The sequence below is a fragment of the Filicampus tigris genome, chromosome 19 (assembly GCF_054856515.1).
Source record: "Filicampus tigris isolate MCC_2025a chromosome 19, RoL_Ftig_1.0, whole genome shotgun sequence".
NCBI lineage: Eukaryota > Metazoa > Chordata > Actinopteri > Syngnathiformes > Syngnathidae > Filicampus > Filicampus tigris.
Genome location: NC_141235.1, coordinates 12,285,001 through 12,304,130, shown reverse-complemented (window position 1 = coordinate 12,304,130; position 19,130 = coordinate 12,285,001). Strand labels below are relative to the sequence as shown.

The following is a 19,130-nucleotide window of genomic DNA, read 5'->3' as shown; positions in this document are numbered from 1 at the left end:
ATTAGGGTAAAATGTTCTCTTAAAATGTCTAGCAGTGAACATGTTAATGAAAATAAAGGCAGATGTAATAATCCACCTGCAGTGAACCATAAATGCCCTCCCCTTCTGTGTTCCCTCATCATTTTACCGCAAGTGCGGTCAGCTGTCAACTTCAGTTAAAAAGGACTATTTCATCTCACAATTTAAAATATAATGTATACTTGTAAAATAATAGCCAATTCCTCCAGCGTCGGCAATCATCATTTTCATCGTTTTCGTCATCGTCATTTTCACACCCGAGTGAGCTGTCATGTGTGAGGTGTGAGTGACGTATGTTTATACAGTTCATGTAGGACACAGCATTAAAAAAGGAAGTCAACCCAAATAGATTTTTTCCAGAATATGTTCTATGCGGGCTCACTAGCTGAAACAAGGCATTCTGATAAATATTGCATTTGTGGAATAAGATTTAATCCACCTGTTTTTAGCCCTTTCAGGGGGCGGCCATTTTGTCACTTCTGTTGACTGAAAATGACATCACAACTGCGGGGCTCAGGTAACGACCTCAACGAGAAGGGAGAATATTGACAGAGTATAGACCCAAAATATTTTTCGATGCCTGCAGAATCATGTAATAAGGAACATGTTTCACACAGTAACAGTGTGCTTCATTGAGTTCCCCCCCCCCCCCCATGTCATTTAGCTTGAATTGCCGAGGGAAGAGAACTGACAGGAAGCGTGAGGTAGCTGACATGCTACACCGCTGGAATTCAACTGCTATCAATGTACTTTTGGGGGTGTTGATATTTTTATTTAATAGCATTTGATATATGTCGAATTTACTGTTGACGTTGAGAAACATGGAGTATCCCTAACCTTCATTTTGGTTTTGTTTTTATGCTGACTCAGCAGTCATCATATGGATTTTGTCATGTTAGAATCAAACACAGATGAGCGTTTGAATATTACAGGCAGCTCGGTAGTAAAAATGGAGTTCACTAAATCGTCCTATTTATGTTGTGACCAATTTCAAAGAGGACTTTTTTTTCAATGTGTTTGCAGGCTCGGAGCCAGGTTTCTATCAGCGGTCTACAGGAATTCGCTTACGGACCAATTTTGACTTGTTCCTGAACTGGTCCCAGGCAACTGGATTGGGAAAACTGGCTTTCGAGCACACGCGTGCGCTCTCATCAGCTATCAATCTTCTCACTACGCCAAGGAAAAATTTACTCCAGGTGAAAAGATGCACACTTACAAGATGGTTTAGTAAAGGCAACATATTATGCCCTTTTTTTCACATTTCAAAATAGTTCCAGGTGTGTGTGTTAATTGTGTACTTGCATGTATAGACCTCTTGGGCATCGTTACGATCAGAGTTCCCTGCCCTGAATGCAGCTCAACTGAACCACCTGCTGAGTCATTACAGCCCAACATGTCCCACCAGGCACACATGGACTCCGTGCGCGCGGGACCAAACAGAAGCGCACAGAACTGGTGAGCGTTGAACACACTACGGTATAATAATCCTCTGAAAGTGGAAGTCAACCCAAACATATTTTTTTCCAGGATATGTTCGATTCAGGCTCACTAGTTGAAATACGGCATTCTGATTCATTTTGTGGAATATAAGTTTAAGCAGAAAAATGCACCCACTTTTAGTCATCTCAGGGGGCGGCCATTTTGTCCCTTCTGTTGACTGAAAATGACATCACAGTTGCTCAGGAGTCAGATAACGACTAATCACGGCTCACCTGTTTTCTGAAGCTGAGCCATGATTGGTCGTTATCTGAGCCCCGAGCAACTTCGATGCCACCTTCGGTCAACAGAAGTGACAAAATGGCTGCCCCATGAGCTAGCTCTAAACGGGTTGATTCCCCATATTCCACAAACGCAATATTAATGCGTTTGGGTTGACTTCCCCTTTGAATAATGCCTTTATTGTTCTCTGTGCCATTATATTGTACTCTTCCATTCTCAGATGCTATCCTGAAGAGTTTTGATACCCACCATCCTCTTGCGCTACCAGATGGGGATTATCAGTTCATGGTGGGAAGGGCAGTGACAGATCCGGGCCTGGTTGAACACTTAAACAAGCTCAAAGTGTTCATTTTCAACCTGTCTAATTTACAGTCGCATGGGGTCACATCGACTAGCCAGCATCTGGTAAGCGCAACACATTCTATGACTACTTGTCTTACAGTAGGCCAGCATGGCGTTCTAGTGGTTTGGGCTGCCTCACAGTTCTGACATTCAGGGTTTGAATTTCTTCTCCTTCCTGTGTGAAGTTTGTATGTGCTCCCCGTGCTTGCCTGGGTTTTCTCTAGCTACTCTGACTTCCTCTCAACAATGTGAGTGTAAATGGATGGTTGTCTCTACATACCTTGTAATTGCTGGTGATGGCTCCACAGTATATTCCGTACAAGGATCTGACAAATGGCACAGGTAGTGATGGGAAAATGCAGCTTCATGAAGCACTTGTGATATTTTTTTACTCCTGTAGATGGTGCTCTTGGTTTAAAGTATAGGCTAGTGCAATGGAAATGTATTACATTTCCACTGCATCTTTAAAAGGGAAGTCAACCCAAACTTATTTTTTTCCAAGAATATTCACCGCCAGACATTTTCAGATCCTCTTTTATCCTAATGTTTGAAATATTTTTTTTAAATATATAAATAAGTTCCTGGGATTTAATAGCTGGACTGTGAAAAGACAAATAAATACGTCAATGGCAGTGAATGCGTTAATATTGCGTTTGTGGAATATGAGTTTCAGCCATGTCTGGGGGCGGCCATTTTGTCACTGAAAATGACATCACAGATGCTCATGGCTCAGATAACGACCAATCATGGCTCAGCTTCAGAAAACAGGTGAGCTGTGATTGGTCGTTTCCTGAGCAAGTGAGCCTGGGGAGTCACAAGTGAGCCTGAATCGAGCCGAGCTAACCTCGGGAGACAGATGAGGTGCAATTTAGACTGGCCGCCGACCAGTCAATTAAAAGTTGTATATTTACAGACAACAATTTACAACTATAACATTCTTATCTAGGGTACGATTGACGTTTTAGAACCTGAGAACTGTAAGGCAGACGTGCAAACCATGGACTTGAGCTTGCCTCCGATTCAGCTATCGGTCTGTTTCACATCACAATCATGATGCCGGCCCATTCTAAAAATAATCTTGAATCTTATCCATAGACAGTCAAGGCAACCGTCCAGACTCGGCCATCACCCTGTGGTTCGCCCCCGTCACCCCCGTCACCGTCCCTCCACTCGTCCACCCAGCACCCGGATGAGCTCAGCTCCTGCGGTGCCCTCCTTTTGTCCCGGAAGCTTCGGAATCTCGAGCTGCAGACAAGAGACACGGAGACCGCTGAGTCAAGGAGGTCAGCACTGGACCCCTCTTGTCTCCTCACCCCACCCAACACCCCGCTCATGATAGATCCTGCTCATTTGGTTAAAGAAGACCAAGACCACGACACACATTCCTGGTCCTCTGATGTTGGCGCACACGACGAAGGTAGTTTAGGACTCAAACCTTCATGCGTGTTTGCCGATATTGTTGAAGAAAAACCTTCCATTTCTTTCTCCTCAGGTGGCTTGATGTTCGAATGCCTAGCTGCACTGAAAGAGGACCATTTTAATCAAGATTACACCAGTATGAAAAGGATTTTCGAACTCATCGAGGAAGAGGAGGAGGAGGCCGAGGAGATGAGCAACCATTTTGACGACAACAATGACGAGATCTTCAGTTTGGAGCTGGAGCGCGACGAAAGCGGGCTTGGGCTTGCGCTAGTTGACACAAGGGTTAGTTCAACTGGATATTTTTTGGTAACTCAGCGGAATGGAAACTGGATGGATGGAAAGATTGGAATACAGAAATAATTACATTGTACTACGAACTGGTTGATCCGTCTTAAAATTGAGAGGGTAAACACATTCCATTCATCCATCCATTTTCTAAAGACATGCCCCTCAAGAGTCACAGGAAACGTTCCCTCTGAGCTGCACGCGTGCGCAATTGCGCAATACATGCGGTATACTAACCGTTCCACCTTCAACACTTATTTCAGATGTTAAAAAAGAAAAATGACATGTGAAATTGCTCAAACGGCTTGAAAACCAAAGGTGGGCATTCTGTCAGAGTGACGGACGACCATTTTGCTGACGATTAACAAATGACGGGACACCTTTTAAAATAGACGGACTGATGAATGACGGAAGTGAGTTTTCAGCTGTCAATGTAATCAGCACTAACAGTGTCCGTCACTGATATATGCCCATTTTTTTCGGACGTTTTTTGGGGGGACCGACTGACAGACCAACGATCCATCTAAATGATGGATTTACCGGTAAATGACAGACTGAATGACGGATTGACGACTACAATTCAGTTTGTCATGAAAAATGACGGGCTGACGAATAACGGATGGGTACTCTGGTCGCTGACGGATGACGGACCGGCAAAATGTAGTCAAATGCCCACCTCTGTTGAAAACAAACAAAAATGGTTGCAATGTTTTGGACAACACGGCAATTGGAGACGCGGCATTTGTCCAGCCTTCAGATTCTCCACTCGTCACCTCACCAATCCATAAGAACCGACTGAGATTTAAAAAAAAAAAAATTTTTTATTAACAAATCATGTACTGTATGTTTTTGGAATGCAGACATGCAATTTCTCAAACTGGGGTCTGGGGACCCACAGGTGTGAACGAGCTAAAGCTTAGGGGTTGACAAAATAAATGATGATGTCCAATTGTTTTGAAGGGCATACCTACCAACATAAGGGGACCAGCACTCCAATATATTTTCATGAGTTGACTGAAAAATAAAATGTAAAAGTGCCCAAGAGGGTCAGTTCATTTTGAACAAGTTAGGCAAAAATCAAAATGTTTTGAAAACGTAATTGGAATACGGTACATTACTCCACTTTTAATTACTGTAATTTGACCTCCTGTTCCAGGATATGTCATTGAAGGTGAAAGGCATCTTCATCAGGGCAGTGGTTCCTGACACCCCTGCAGCCCGCTGTGAGAAGCTCCAAGCAGGGGATAGGATCCTCGCTGTTAATGGAGTCAGTCTGCTTGGCCCCCATTGCCTCAAGTAAACAGAACATCTACAAAAAGATATTACACAGTGTTGCAAATCATTTTAAACAAACCTTTTTCTTTCATCAGTGGCAAGGAGTTGATGCAGTCATCAGGTGACAGACTGAGGTTATTGGTGGCCAGATCTGATTGGATGGCCAAAGCTATACAGACTGAATGCTGACCAACCAGGTGCCGAGATCACTTGGAATAATCTTTCAGAGACTGCAAAGAATTGGAGCCTAGCCGACATTGATCGGAAGGGGCAGCTCGATTATCGGTATGTGTGCACCCTGCTTAAGGCTCATATATCTTAAACCTGGTGTTGAGCTTCTCTTCAGGCCCACCCTGACCACCGCAATGAAAACAACATGCACTATTAAAAAATATGATCTCATTCGATTTTAAAGTGGGGTCAATAATTCACTTGACAGGAAATATTTTTTGCTCTGTGTTTCTTACTATGTCCCTGTGAATAAAACATTTTTTTTAATGAATCTTCAGTGTTTGGCTTGAATTATGCTTTTGGCATCATGCTGCATCAAAACTTCCAGGCCTGGTCATTTATGCCACCTACTGGCTGAACAGCAGAATACAACATATGACACAGCTGGCTTTTAGTAAATAATTACAACGCGAATACAGTACTCTCGTGTTGGTCACGTGTATCAAAAACACAACTGATTTAATTATGGCTGCTTCACGTGTGCCACATCACTCACGCCAGTTGTTGGCGAAATGCAGTGCAGTGGACTATCAGGATGAGAATTTGAAGCGTACTCTCTACTGTTTTGTAAAATTGGCCTCTTGATTTTTTTTGTCCAGCCTCGGCAAATGACACCGCGATGTAAAAACAGGGAGCATTAATTAAGGGTTACCGGTTTGGAGAAGCAAGATATTCCCCATCCAACGTGTCATTAATAATTACCACATTTTGTGGCAAGTGTGTTGTCAGCCTAACTTACAGCTTTTTGGAGTTAAAAAATTCTCAAATTAATCAGAAGAAAAACACATTCAAGTGACTTGTATTTCCATCTTATTTATTTATTAATTCTATTTATGTGTTGTTAATTTCATATTTTATTACTTGGTTCACAGCGAGCAAAACTACGGGAACACGTTTTGTTCGCATAAAAGTTGAGCCAACATGAGTGCTCATGGTTTAAACATGCAACCATTCCCCCCCAACATTTCTTTTGACCATGCAAGAACTAGAAGGAAACTATTTTTTCGTTTGTACAATCAAAACGGATATTGTATATAATGGTCAATAATTTATTGTGACTTTTTATGTTTGTACTTTAATTATTTCAATTTGTACTGAAGAATTGGAGTTTAAGCAGTTAATTGTTCACATTAATTGTTGTTAATTGTTCACATTAACTCTGAAGTGAGGTTATCCATCAATGGTGAAGAATCGAAGTTGACCGGATTGGCTCATATATATATATATATATATATATATATATATATATATATATATATATATATATATATATATATATATATATATATATATATATATATATAATGTTTGTAATTATTTCAATTTGTACTTTTTTACTGAAGTATTGGACTTTAATCAGTACTTTTCAAGTCTTTTACAACACAATGAAGTATCTTGACACTGTGTCATTTTGCCACTTCTGCACTTAATAGGAGTGCCAAATACTGGAAACACTTCTAAATATGTTGCAGTGAACACAGCATAAAAATACAATGTGAAACACTCAGCGCGGTACGTTATAAGAAATAATGTCTGTACTGTAGTAGGGTAGGCGTGACTATTGTAATGTCTCGTCCCTTGGCTTGCCTCTTTTACGTCCGCAAGAGAAGACACCGGAAGTATCCGAAAATAAATCGCAGTTAGCCAAAACGACAGCTGCTGAGATTTTGTTGTTGTTGTAATTTGTGCAGTTTTACATAATGACCGAGGCAGATTTGTACGTAGAGTATAAAGGGGTGTTGCTGCCCACACTTATACACCCTCCACAGAGTTTAAAGCGCTTCGAGACGTTCACGTTTCGCCCAGATGACATTCTCATTGTAACGTACCCAAAGTCAGGTAAGTTGAGACGCCTACCCACGCCTTGAAAGTTTTTATGAAGAATACAAAACGAAACCGAAAGGCATACCATACTTAAGATGTAAGCGCAAAATAATGTGGGCTGTGAATTCAGCGTGGAAAACTCGTAAAAGAAATGTGGCGGGTGACGTAAACACTGGCGCGCCTCAAAGCTGCGTTGCTTCCACTGTCCAGCAGGGGGAGGAGTCACTTGCACCGTCAGGCTTCCTCGGTTTACGACACAAGGTATTTCGAGGTTAAGAACGGTGCTGCTATTTGTCTTTTTAATTTGAATGTTTTCTATCATAAATTATAAAATACTGTAAAAATATCATTTTAAAATTTAGCATAGTAGCTATTTTTGTGTTGTGAAATGTTAATGTTTATCACAGCAAATAGAAAACACAAAAATAGATAAACAACAAAATAAAACAACAAAAAATAAACAACACCATATAAAAAATTTGTTTTTTTAAATTGTATTTATTGTTATGCATTATATCATTCCGGCATAGCATGGAATATTGAAATTGTTGATGTCGGAGCTTGAATTTTTAAAAGGACATGACATGCTTTAATAATTGTGTATGTTTTCAAAACAAACGTACTTGCTTACAACACGCTGCTATTGCTACTGTAGATTCTACAGTATCTAATTGTTTTCAATTTTTGTTTCACATATCTGTGAAAAAGACATGTTTTTTTCACCTCATGTAATTATCATGCCAAATTTAATAATGAGTTTGCACATGTTCACATTTTGAATAAGAAGGCCTTTATTGATGCCACAGTGGGGAAATGTTCAGTGTTACAGCAGCAAAGATATAGGTCACACAGGGGCGACGGCATAATGTAGCCATTAATGTATAACATTAACGGCAAACATTCAGAATCAAACCTATGTAAATATACGCAGTAACCATGTGTATATACACGTGTGTATACACACCAACATACATCTACATAAAAAGTATGAGGAACACTCATTTTAGCCTGTACATAGTACAGAGGAAAAATACTCTAATTAAGTGACAGTGCTGCAGTGAAATGTAAGGAACAGCATTGGATAAAAATAAAACTAGACTAACAGTAGTGGGGAATGTTGAGTATTGCACGATATGAGCTCAGGTGCAGGACTGCACGATTGCACTAATGTCCGCCAGTTTGTAGAGACTACACAATGTTCTTGTTAAAGAGTCTGACAGCAGCAGGCAAGAAGGAGCGGCGGAATCTCTCCTTTGCACAGCGAGGGTGTAACAGTCTGTCACTGAAGGAGCTGTGGAGTGCTGTTAGGGTGCTCTAGAGGGGGTGGGCCGGGTTGTCCAGCATTGATGACAGCTTGGCCATCATCCTCCTGCCCCCCACCGAGTCCACAGAGTCCAGGGAGCAGCCCAGGACAGACCAGTTTGTCCAGCCGCTTTTTGTCCCGGGCCGAGACGCCGCCTGCCCAGGTGACCACTCCCTGGAAAATGACAGATGCAACCACCGAGTCATAAAATTTCCTGAGGAGTGTCCCCTGAACCCCAAAAGACCTCAGTCTCCTGAGTAGGAAGAGTCTGCTCTGACTCTTCCTATAGAGGGCGTCTGTGTTGTCGCACCAGTCCAGTTTATTGTTCAGATGAACACCCAGGTACTTGTAAGTTGAGACTCTCTCAACATCTGTTCCCCGGATATTCACTGGTGCAGGTGCAGAGTGACGGCGCCCACCGAAATTGAGTGACATAATTGTGATGTAGCATGCATAGCTTTCTTCAACTATATCAGTTATCTCGCAATCGCTCTATTGGCATATTGTGATACGATACTTTAGTCCTACCCACTAGTGATAATACTCGTCATATCAAGCAAGACCATGAAGTAGATAAGTGAATCATGCTCACTTTTCTGTGTCCTTGGCAACTTGAACGCAGAGAGAATTGCTTTTTTTCCAGCACAGAAGAGAAAGGACAGGGAGACTCGGCTGGACAAAAAGTCCACTAAAACCACACACACACACACACACTTGGGAAATTGCTACAAAAAAAAGACAAAATGTCGGTCTCTTGGACACAATAAAAACGTTTAAAAACTCTTTTTGTGTAGGTACAACTTGGATGCAGGAGATCCTCCCCCTGATCATGAGCGGAGGAGATCCTGCTTCAGTGGAGACCCTCCACAACTGGGATCGTGTTCCCTGGCTGGAGGAGGCTCGCAGTTGCAGCCTCAATCTCGATGACAGGCCGTCACCACGCATGTTCACCACACATTTCCTTCCCCATATGATGCCACCATCGTTCTTTGAAGTTAAGCCCAAGGTAAATCCGATTTGATCATTTCTATAGGGGCAACAGTGAGACGTTATGACTTCAAATGGATTTAAAATTAAAATCCTCTGTGACAACAGTCTTGGAACCTTTCTGACAAAGTATCAGCATTTTTTTGTGACTTTTGATGTATTTTCCATAATAAAATCTTTGCTCAAGGAACTCCATATTGTTGAACTTTCTAGTCTCTCTTTACTGTGAGTTCTGTCATTGCGGCAGCAATCCATTTGATGGTTACTGCATAAAAACATTACAAATGGGTATTTATTGAATTTGTTATCATGCCAACATTTAGTGCATTTATTAAAACATTTTTTTGGTGGATATCATTAACTTACTGTAGGTCATCTATGTCATGAGGAACCCCAAAGATGTATTCACGTCATCTTTCCATTATTGCACAATGGCCTCCTTCCTGGTTGACCCTGGACCACAGAGCGAGTTTCTCCAAAAGTTCCTTAAAGGAGAAGGTTATTCAGATGCAATGTACTGTACAGTGTATATTCATAACATTTTGCATTTTTTTTTGTTATTAATTCAACTGCACTCATTATCTTTTCTAGTTATGTTCGGCACATGGTTTGATCACGTGAAGGGCTGGCTTAAATATAAAGAGCGGATATTTTACATCTCCTATGAAGAAATGATAAAGGTAAGGACACGGGGGGAATGCAATTAACAGCCACCGTTATGTGACAATTATTCCAAAAGTGAATTTTGTTATACTGAAGGATCTTTCAGATTCTGTGGGCAGAATTGCTGTTTTCCTGGAGAAATCTTTGGACAGCGATGTGATTGAGAAGATAGCAGAGCGATGTGTGTTCAAGAACATGAAAAAGAACAACATGTCCAACTACTCGGCAGTTCCCCAGAAAATCATGGACACCACAAAGTCGGATTTTCTCAGGAAAGGTTTGTGCATTCATCAGTGTATTTCGAGTATAACGGGTCTTGCTTGTGATCAGCCGAGCTACAAAAGATCGGAGAAGTCAAGTTAATAAAATGGATTTGTTGCCGTAACTCAAGACCTGGAGCAGGCATGAAGTTTATCATAAATGTGTTAAGGTTAAATTTGCCATATTTTCAGTTTTTTTTTTTAGTTGATAGTTCTATAATCATGCCTTAAAAGTATTTTTCATACAAACATTTTCCGTAATTATGACTATAATACTGCATTAGCATCGATTATTTATAAACACTTCATGAAACTGTCCATACGATGTGAATTCCTTGTTACAGATTACATATAGAAAAATGTGTTAAAAGTTACACTTTTAAAATGTTCATTTAAATAGAATGGAATAACTTCTGTTGTATTTGTTATGTTTCAGGAATAGCTGGTGATTGGAAAAACCAAATGACAGTCGCAGAAGTGGAGCACTTTGATGCCGTTTACGCAGAGAACATGAAAGATGTCCATTATAAATTTGCATGGGATTAAAAGAACCTGTTTCACGTACTGTAATTTCTCAAGAATAACACTTTTTTTTTTTTTTTTTTTTTTTTTTTTTGTCTTAAAAAAAAAAAATCCAAACGTGAAAGGTGGGGATATTATACATGGTTTTAGTCACATTGTATAGATGTTTACTGGTACCTAGGGGTTGTGAAAAAGATGTACCGGTACTTTCTTTCCAATATGATATGCAGTGTCTAATGTTAAAAATTCGACATAATAATGTGGTAGCAATTCTTGACTTTTGAGGTATTTTGGCGAAAGTGTTTTACAGACATGTTACTGAAAATGCAAGATCTATTTTACGGTAGGAAAGTAGGACAAATAAAATAGCTGCATCACTCAATGCATCTTGTACACCAGAAATCAGAGCATTGAAAATTGTTAAAGCAGAAAACAACCCAAACATTTTTTTTCAATAATATGTTCTATGAAGGCCCACTAGTTGAAAACATGCATTCTGATCAACATTGCGTTTGTGGAATATGAATTAAGCAGCGGGGCGGCACGGTGGTCGACTGGTTAGCACGTCCGCCTCACAGTTCAGAGGTCGTGGGTTCGATCCCGGCTCTGGCCTCCCTGTGTGGAGTTTGCATGTTCTCCCCGTGCCTGCGTGGGTTTTCTCCGGGCACTCCGGTTTCCTCCCACATTCCAAAAACATGCATGGTAAGTTGATTGGACACTCCAAATTGGCCCTAGGTCTGATTGTGAGTGCGGATGTTTGTCTCTGTGTGCCCTGCGATTGGCTGGCAACCAGTTCAGGGTGTCCCCCGCCTACTGCCCAAAGACAGCTGGGATAGGCTCCAGCACGCCCCGCGACCCTTGTGAGGAGAAGCGGTACAGATAATGGATGGATGGATGGATGAATTAAGCAGCAAAATCCACCCATTTTTAGCCATCTCATGGTGCTGCCATTTTGTCACTTCTGTCGACTGAAAATGACATCACTTGCTCAGGGCTCAGCCAACGACCAATCATGGATCATCTTCAGAAAACAGGTGAGCTGTGATTGGTCGTTACATGGGCCCTGAACAACTGTGATGTCAAGGAGTGACAAAATGCCCACCTGACATGGCCAAAAATGGGTGGATTTTGCTACTTATCAAATATTCCACAAATACAATATTAATAAGAATGCCTTGTTTCAACTAGTGCGCCTGCATAGAACCTATTCTTGGGGGGGAAATGTTTGAGTTAACTTCCTCTTTAAGTGTCGCTCTAGTGCAGACACAAAGTTTGATTAAGTGTTTAGTTTTTTGTGATTGTTTTCCGTGTTAAAGTGTGAAAGAACACAGAAATACACAAACCTGTGTTTACTCTACATGTCTTCAACAAGCCTCATGATCTATCAGAATCCCTTTTTTATTTGCTCATCCGTCCCATTTATAAAATGCTTGTGTTGAAGTGCGCAAACATCAGGATTATAAAACGTCTTACTTTTTAGCGGGAGCCTGAACGCACCATCGTGTCAGCGATGCAGCATTAGCAAACAAAATAAACAGCAGATAGTTTTGCACTATCGAGGTCGCCATTTTGACAATGGTAAGGTTCCAACACATAAGCAAAATTACGCGAGTCATTGTATTTATCAGCGAGGGACGTAACACCATACAGCGCGCGAGCAACGATAGCCAGTCAATCTGATCAGATAGCAAAAGCATCCCGGTCAGCTTCGTCACACAACCCGGCCGGCGTATGCTCATGATAAACGCAGTCCTTTATACACCCCATGGAATTCTTATTCAATTCTAATTTCTTGTGTCAAAGTTGGCCGCTCCTCTTTCAATAATAACACCTAACTTTAACGTGACGCGTTCGGAAAGTTTGTTGTTAAAACCGCTCGCCTCTAGCTTCCACACGAAGTAATAATAATAAAAGTAAGGGTAAAAATAGATACATTTATTTTTTTTCTACGCCAAGCAACGTATTTGCAGGATAGTTCAACAGGCGACTGTGTTTATCGCACTCAATTGTCTGTTTTCATCTGACAATTCTACTGACCCCATTGCAGGTCCTCCACAATGTAGGAATGTGCAGACCCCGTTGTGAGAAGCCAAAGTAAGCCATCAAACTGATGTCTGAAAGGTACTGTATGCTCTTGGTGACTAATTGTATGTATTGACTCAAGAAGTACGATAAAGAATTTTGTTGGTCACCTTTATGGTCCGAAATCCAGGCCAGGCAGCATGTTTTGTTTGTTTAGTACACTCTTCAATGTGCAGGAAATTTTAATCAAAGGCGGTTATTTTTCAGTTTTTAATGGATGGAGGGATGAATGGATTTCATTTTGATGAATGTACAAAGTCTCATTTTTTTTAAACCAGTGTGCCTTGGATACATACGCTCCTTGAAGGCACCTTTGAAGAGACAGTTTTAAAATCCCTGTCAAGTGGAAATATAGAAATGTCTCCGAAATCGGACACCACAGAGAATAGTGAGTTTAACAAGCCTGACAAATTTGAATGAATAAAAAACATGGCATATACAGTATATAAAATGAGGCTTCAAAAGCATGAAAAATCAAGCCATTCTCTCAGCTCCCAAACACGATGGACATGTCTACTTGTGCGCTTAAAGGTCAGGGTGCAAACATTGAAAACGTTTCTGTACCCCTCTGGAACCCCCCTTTACAATGCATAACTGTCATTCAAATGTGATTAGGTCGTTGGTAGACAGCAGTTTAATCACTAAATACAATTCAGAATGTGTCGTCTGCCGTTTGAATCTCGCGCCCCCTCGTCTTTGGCTTTTTCCGCAGATTTGACGTCACAGTAGCCGGAGGATTCAGTGACTACTAATCATGAACGGTCTGATAATGCCCCCTTCTGTCGGCTGGTGTCTTTCAAAATCCTCTTCCAATAATTCCAAAACATTGGTCGCCATTGAATGTGCTGTGTTGTGTAGCGCATGGAAATTGTACCGTCTATGGTGTAGCGAGCGGTTTAGCTATATTCACGTCACTTCCAGTGGCTAAAGCCACGATTCCTCGAGCTTCCGTGAGGTTCGTAAACACTCGGAATGAATAAATAAAACCTATTTTCTAATCGATCTGTGGTTAACAACTTGCAGGAAGTGACTTGTATGTATTATAAAACTGATTGCCAATGAGAATATGAATTTTAACAGACTGTGAAAAATGTTTGCACCCTGACTTTTAAACGTTGCTCAACTGTTACTCAAATACATTATTACATTTCTCATTCCCACATATCCCTAGATGTTAGAGCTGCGAAAATGTATCCGCTTAAAGTCTTTGGTGGGTGGAATACAATTTTCAAAACACGCTATATGAGGCGCTAGCCATCAGCTAGCTCATGGGCTAACAAGGTTCTGGACACCGTGGGCAGGCAGTGGGCTTGTCCAATATGTTCCACATAATAGAGCCACTTCAAGAGCCACTTGAAGGAAAGTTAACTTTTTATCAAACATGGCGCCGGCACATGTTAATCAGACTGGCTTACACTACATAACAAACACTTATTAGGTTAAGATATGATCAACTTCCGCTATACATGGAGGATATTGACCAAGCCCTGCCACAAATAGCGAAAAACAGCGAGTAATTTACATCTCGTCTAAAAATGTTTCTAGTTACTTATGTTAATAGTTTAAAATACATGGCGAGAAATGCCATTTTATTCAGTAGGAAATAAAATGTATATATGCACAATAAAATAATTTCAAAATCATCAAGTAACGTGTCCTAAACATTGACCCATTTAATCAATGCAATTTGACCTTGAACACTGTGGGGGGGAAAAAAAACTGGGTCGTTTCATGCCAAATCACTCAGTGGGTTTTACCAAGCAGATTTTGATTCTAATGTCAAATTTAAGGTCAATCAGAACAGGGGTTTTGTGAGCCACGGCCTACCGAATTATAATGTTCGGCAAAAAGGGGCATGGCCACCGTCCTTTGAGTCCTTATATCTCAGGAACTATTTATTGGGCCAATCCTCACAAAACAGGTATTGTTGAAAAGGGAATTCAAATAGGATTCCAATAACAATACTTGAAGCCCAACTATGGATTGGCCATGGAGGTCTGTACGGGAGATGTTTTTCAACCACTTGGCTTGCCGCGTTGAAGACATTTCTTCTGTCTCCGGGCCCTGGTACATAATTATCTTTGGAATCTGAAAGAGACATAAAATTATTCTCTCTCTTGGAATTGTTATAAAAGCCAATGACGCAGCAAGAGTGCACCAAGAGCAGCCGAAAAGCAGAAGTGACCTATATTAAGACAGAAATAAAGCCAAGCCGACTAGCAGTCTTGTTGCCTTGTTAAATTTTTGCTATATTTAGTGACGTCTGTGAGATCCTCTTGTCACTATCTTTTCAAAAAAGAGACTACCGGCAATGCCAACATTAGTCGTTGTGTTAGCAACGTTTTTATTTTCCGAATGGCGGGGCGGAAGAGGGTCAAAGGGATTAGCCCTGATAAATACCCATATCAACGGTTTCATAGACGTGTTATTATTCATCATTGTATAGTTATATTTAACTGCTAATAATATTATAGTTTCCACATTCTGCCAGTGTCTGTGTTTAGCTATTCGTGTTATGCTTTGATAGTTCTGCCAGCGAATGGTTGCACTGAATGCTTGATGCTCAAAATGTCAGCACATTAAAAAAAAAAAGTATGAAAATGATACACATCGTTGAAAAGATGTTTTTGACTATTGATTTAATAGTTATACTTAATAGTTATGTATTATATTATATGATATATTATATTATATGATATATTATATTGACTGTATATGTCATTTTCATGACTTCTTATAATTTTGTCTTTTTTGTGTGTATTTTTGCAAATTCTAAAAATTAAAACAGCTTATTAAAACCAGACAACTTAATGTTTATGTAAATATATTCATTAAAGAATATGGAACACCGCTGAAGTTAGTAGGTTGCCTTGGCCCTCAACAACCGTTCCAGTTTGGAAAATTAATTTCCCACCCCTGAATGAAATTCTGGACCTCCTGTAAACCAAATGCCAATGTGATGGGAGCATTTCTTGTATATTATGACAAAAGTATATTTAATTTGGAAGGATTTATTTCATTGTTATTTGTCTTTATATCTGTACTAATTTTATTGTTATATATTTGACCTTATGTACAGCATTTTATTACAGTTGTGTTTTTTTTTTAAGTGCTCTGTAAATAAAGTTGAGTTGTTTTTTACACTTCATTTTTGTAACATTCTGAATATGTGAATTAGTAAAGAAATGCAAATAATGCATATGTGATGTAAGTTAGTAATTGATTTATACATATAATTTGGTAATAAATGTGAAGCAACAAAAAAAATTAAGGGCCACTTTGCTCCTTTTAGGGAGCTGAGCCTGTTGCAATCAATTGGGTCTTACAGGCAGATATAATTTGTTGTTCTTGCAAATAAATTAAGGCACTTTAATACACACATACCTAAAGTGGAATTCAACTCAAACATTGTTTTTCAAGAATATGTTCTATGTAGGCCCACTAGTTGAAACAAGGCATTCTGATAAATATTGCGTTTATGGAATAAGGGTTAATCCACTCGTTTTTAGCCATCTCTGGGGTCGGCCATTTTGTCACTTCTGTCGACTGAAAATGACATCAAAACTGCCCGGTGCTCAGGTAACGACCAATCACGGCTCAGCTTTAGAAAACAGGCGAGCTGTGATTGGTTGTTCCCTGAGCCCTGGTTAGTTGTGATGTCATTTTTCAGTCGACAGAAATGACAAAATGGCCGCCCCCTGATATGGCTAAAAACAGGTGGGTTTTGCTGCTCAACTCATATTCCACAAATGCAATATTAATGAGAATGCCGTGTTTCAACTAGTGGGCCTGCTGGGAACATATTCTTGAAAAAAATATGTTTGGGTTGATTTCTACTTTAAGTGGGAGCTCAAAATCCAGTACAGCACTTAATTAGGGCCCGAGCAGCGACTGCTGCGAGGTCACGATTGTTTTTTTGTAATTTCAGTTTCCTTTCACTTGGCTCCAGTAAGTTTCATTTGCAGATCACATGATGTATGACTCAGTAAGGGCAGGCCAGGAAAGAGAAACAGTATCTCTTCTCTATCTTAACTCATTCACTGCCATTGACATTATTTATTTATCTTTTCAGAGTCCAGCCATTCAATCCCAGGCATTTATTTATATATTTTTTTTCCACATTGTTTTCAAACGTTAGGCTAAAAGAGGGTCTAAAAATGTCTGGCAGTGAATGAGTTAAGCAGGACTTCTTTCTCCCTTTTCTATGATGTCATTCACCATTTTTTCATCTGTTGTCCTCTTCATTTATGTTCCCCAAAGTCATTATGAGACAAGAAAACATGTTTTGCCATTTCAGGTGGTGGGCAAAAACTGAACAATAATGTGGACAAAAAGTATAGCAATGGATGGCTGTAGGGCATTATGATATGATTGTAATCTTTCCATGATATTATAGCGTGATACATTTTCATTTTCTGATTATTTTTGAGAAATCAGATGGCTCCATTGTTTAAACATCCACTTAAGTTAAAAACAAATGCTAATATATCTGAGAAAATACTTTTATTCAGATTTTCTCACGTAACTGTATTTAATAAATACTGCATTCATTTATCTGAGAAGATACAATATTATATATATATATATATGTAAATAATGTTATAGGATGAGCGGTTCCGAAAATGGATGAATTATGTAATTGAACACATTCCATTAACATGCGAGTGAAGCCAGTAGCAACAAGTACCGTAGACTGAGTGAGCCTCTCACTTTCAGTTTCATTTCTGTCTGGCTGCAGAGATCGAAACACAACAGGATGGGGGAGGGATTTATAAGCTAAACCAAGAGGCGTTCTGGCTCAGTTTCAGTGGGTAAAGGAGATCTGGACACACAGAAGAAAAAGGTAAGACCCGTTTGGTTTGATGTCTAAAGGTGTTTATGTTTTGTATGTTATGTTTTGGTGTGGTACAGTATTTGTTGTTACCGTAGCTTAGACCAGGGATGGGCAACTTCAATTCTGGAGGGGGCCACAATGTTTCATTTTTCATAAAATACATGCTCTTAATATGCATGCCCGTGGGCCGCCAGTTGTCCATTCCTGCTCTAGACGAACATTTTGCACTGCTGCCTCCAACTTTTTTTAGTTGGGTTTACCCCAAATTTCGACAGCATCACATCCAATGCTAGAGCTTTCCAGGTAGAGTCTTATTAAAAAAATGAATGAATTAACTCATATGTAAAAAAGCTGTCTGTATTTTAGACTATATTGGCTGGTAACAGATTGACAATCTCGCCAATAATTTTCTATACTGTAATAATTTTGATTAATAATTATAAGTGAATTTAATAATTTAATCAGATTCATAGTTTTAAGTGGTACTGAAATGCAGTCACGAGACTGTAGGTATATTATGACATAGGTAGGCCTGGGCAATATGGCTGAAAAGTGTTTCACAATCAAGACTGGAAATTACTTAATTTTCTTTACGGTGAAACAATGTGCTGCGGTGCCGTGCTTTTTAAAAGCTTCCCGTTTGAATTTATTTGACCTTACAGTTCATTGTGGCAAAGTAAATGTCGCATGGTGACCAACAACAGTACCCTAGTCCAGTGCTACTGGCTCAGTGCTTGATATTATCCAACTGTGTGACGGAACGAAACTCCAGAAGACAATACTGTATTTAAGAGTACGCCTTGCCCAGTCTGACTCAACAAGAACGTGCAGTTTTGTGGCCATGCGTAGTATAATTGATATAGTCTCATTCTTTGGGCACTCCTCTACCTCAGGGTAAATTTGTGTAAATAAACACAACATTTTTTCATTTTACAGCTGGAAATTAAACTCAAAAGTGCCGAAGACTGATAAAAAAAAGTGATTTACATTCGTAAACCCTTCTTGTTGTTTGGACCTGAGCTGAATGAATGCCACAAAAAAGAAACGAAAAAATTCTTGCCAGTTACTCCTTAGAAGCTGGTTGACTTGAACTATTTTATTTTTTTTTTGGAACCTTTAGGCAATAGGTTTTTGTAATTGCTTTGTGGTGTTAATTATGAAATACCGATGTATTTTTCCACTTGGCAGAACTAATCAAGATGGAGACTGTTTTTGAAGATATTGTGGCCATGGTGAAGCAGCACCGAGCAGGGATCCCCATAAAAAAACTTAGTATGTACTATAACAAGACATACCGTCGCAACCTGGCAATATCCGACCTGGGATTTAAGTCCAATGCTGATCTGTTAGCCTGTCTAAATGA

At 39.8% G+C, this 19,130-nt stretch overlaps 3 protein-coding genes across 6 annotated transcripts in view; all 3 read left to right on the top strand.

Moving 5' to 3' along the window:
- radil2b (Ras association and DIL domains 2b) overlaps positions 1-5,556 on the top strand; it is a 35,031-nt gene extending 29,475 nt beyond the window's left edge. For 2 of the 3 annotated variants that reach the window (XM_086017707.1, XM_086017706.1), the window contains 7 exons: positions 1,042-1,214; positions 1,329-1,473; positions 1,958-2,142; positions 3,175-3,496; positions 3,572-3,783; positions 4,943-5,082; positions 5,157-5,556. In XM_086017707.1, coding sequence (XP_085873833.1) covers positions 1,042-1,214; positions 1,329-1,473; positions 1,958-2,142; positions 3,175-3,496; positions 3,572-3,783; positions 4,943-5,082; positions 5,157-5,250 — 1,271 coding nt within the window. In that variant the 3' untranslated portion in view covers positions 5,251-5,556. Of the gene's footprint in view, positions 1-1,041; positions 1,215-1,328; positions 1,474-1,957; positions 2,143-3,174; positions 3,497-3,571; positions 3,784-4,942; positions 5,083-5,156 lie in introns of those variants that run through there. The other variant, XM_086017708.1, reaches the window with a different exon arrangement.
- A 1,308-nt stretch (positions 5,557-6,864) lies between these two features.
- LOC147129559 (sulfotransferase 2B1-like) lies at positions 6,865-10,899 on the top strand. Its single transcript, XM_086015641.1, has 6 exons — positions 6,865-7,131; positions 9,214-9,425; positions 9,778-9,904; positions 9,998-10,086; positions 10,166-10,346; positions 10,766-10,899. The coding sequence occupies exons 1-6, from the start codon at positions 6,993-6,995 to the stop codon at positions 10,873-10,875; spliced, it is 858 nt and encodes a 285-aa protein (XP_085871767.1). The 5' UTR covers positions 6,865-6,992; the 3' UTR covers positions 10,876-10,899.
- A 1,417-nt stretch (positions 10,900-12,316) lies between these two features.
- The window catches only part of LOC147129558 (uncharacterized), a 47,356-nt gene continuing 40,542 nt past the window's right edge, over positions 12,317-19,130 (top strand). The window contains exons 1-4 of one of the 2 annotated variants that reach the window (XM_086015637.1): positions 12,317-12,429; positions 12,899-12,972; positions 17,672-17,776; positions 18,956-19,130. The exon at positions 18,956-19,130 is cut by the window's right edge and continues 514 nt beyond it. In XM_086015637.1, the coding sequence (XP_085871763.1) occupies positions 18,967-19,130 (164 nt within the window). In that variant the 5' untranslated portion in view covers positions 12,317-12,429; positions 12,899-12,972; positions 17,672-17,776; positions 18,956-18,966. Of the gene's footprint in view, positions 12,430-12,898; positions 12,973-17,671; positions 17,777-18,955 lie in introns of those variants that run through there. The other variant, XM_086015638.1, reaches the window with a different exon arrangement.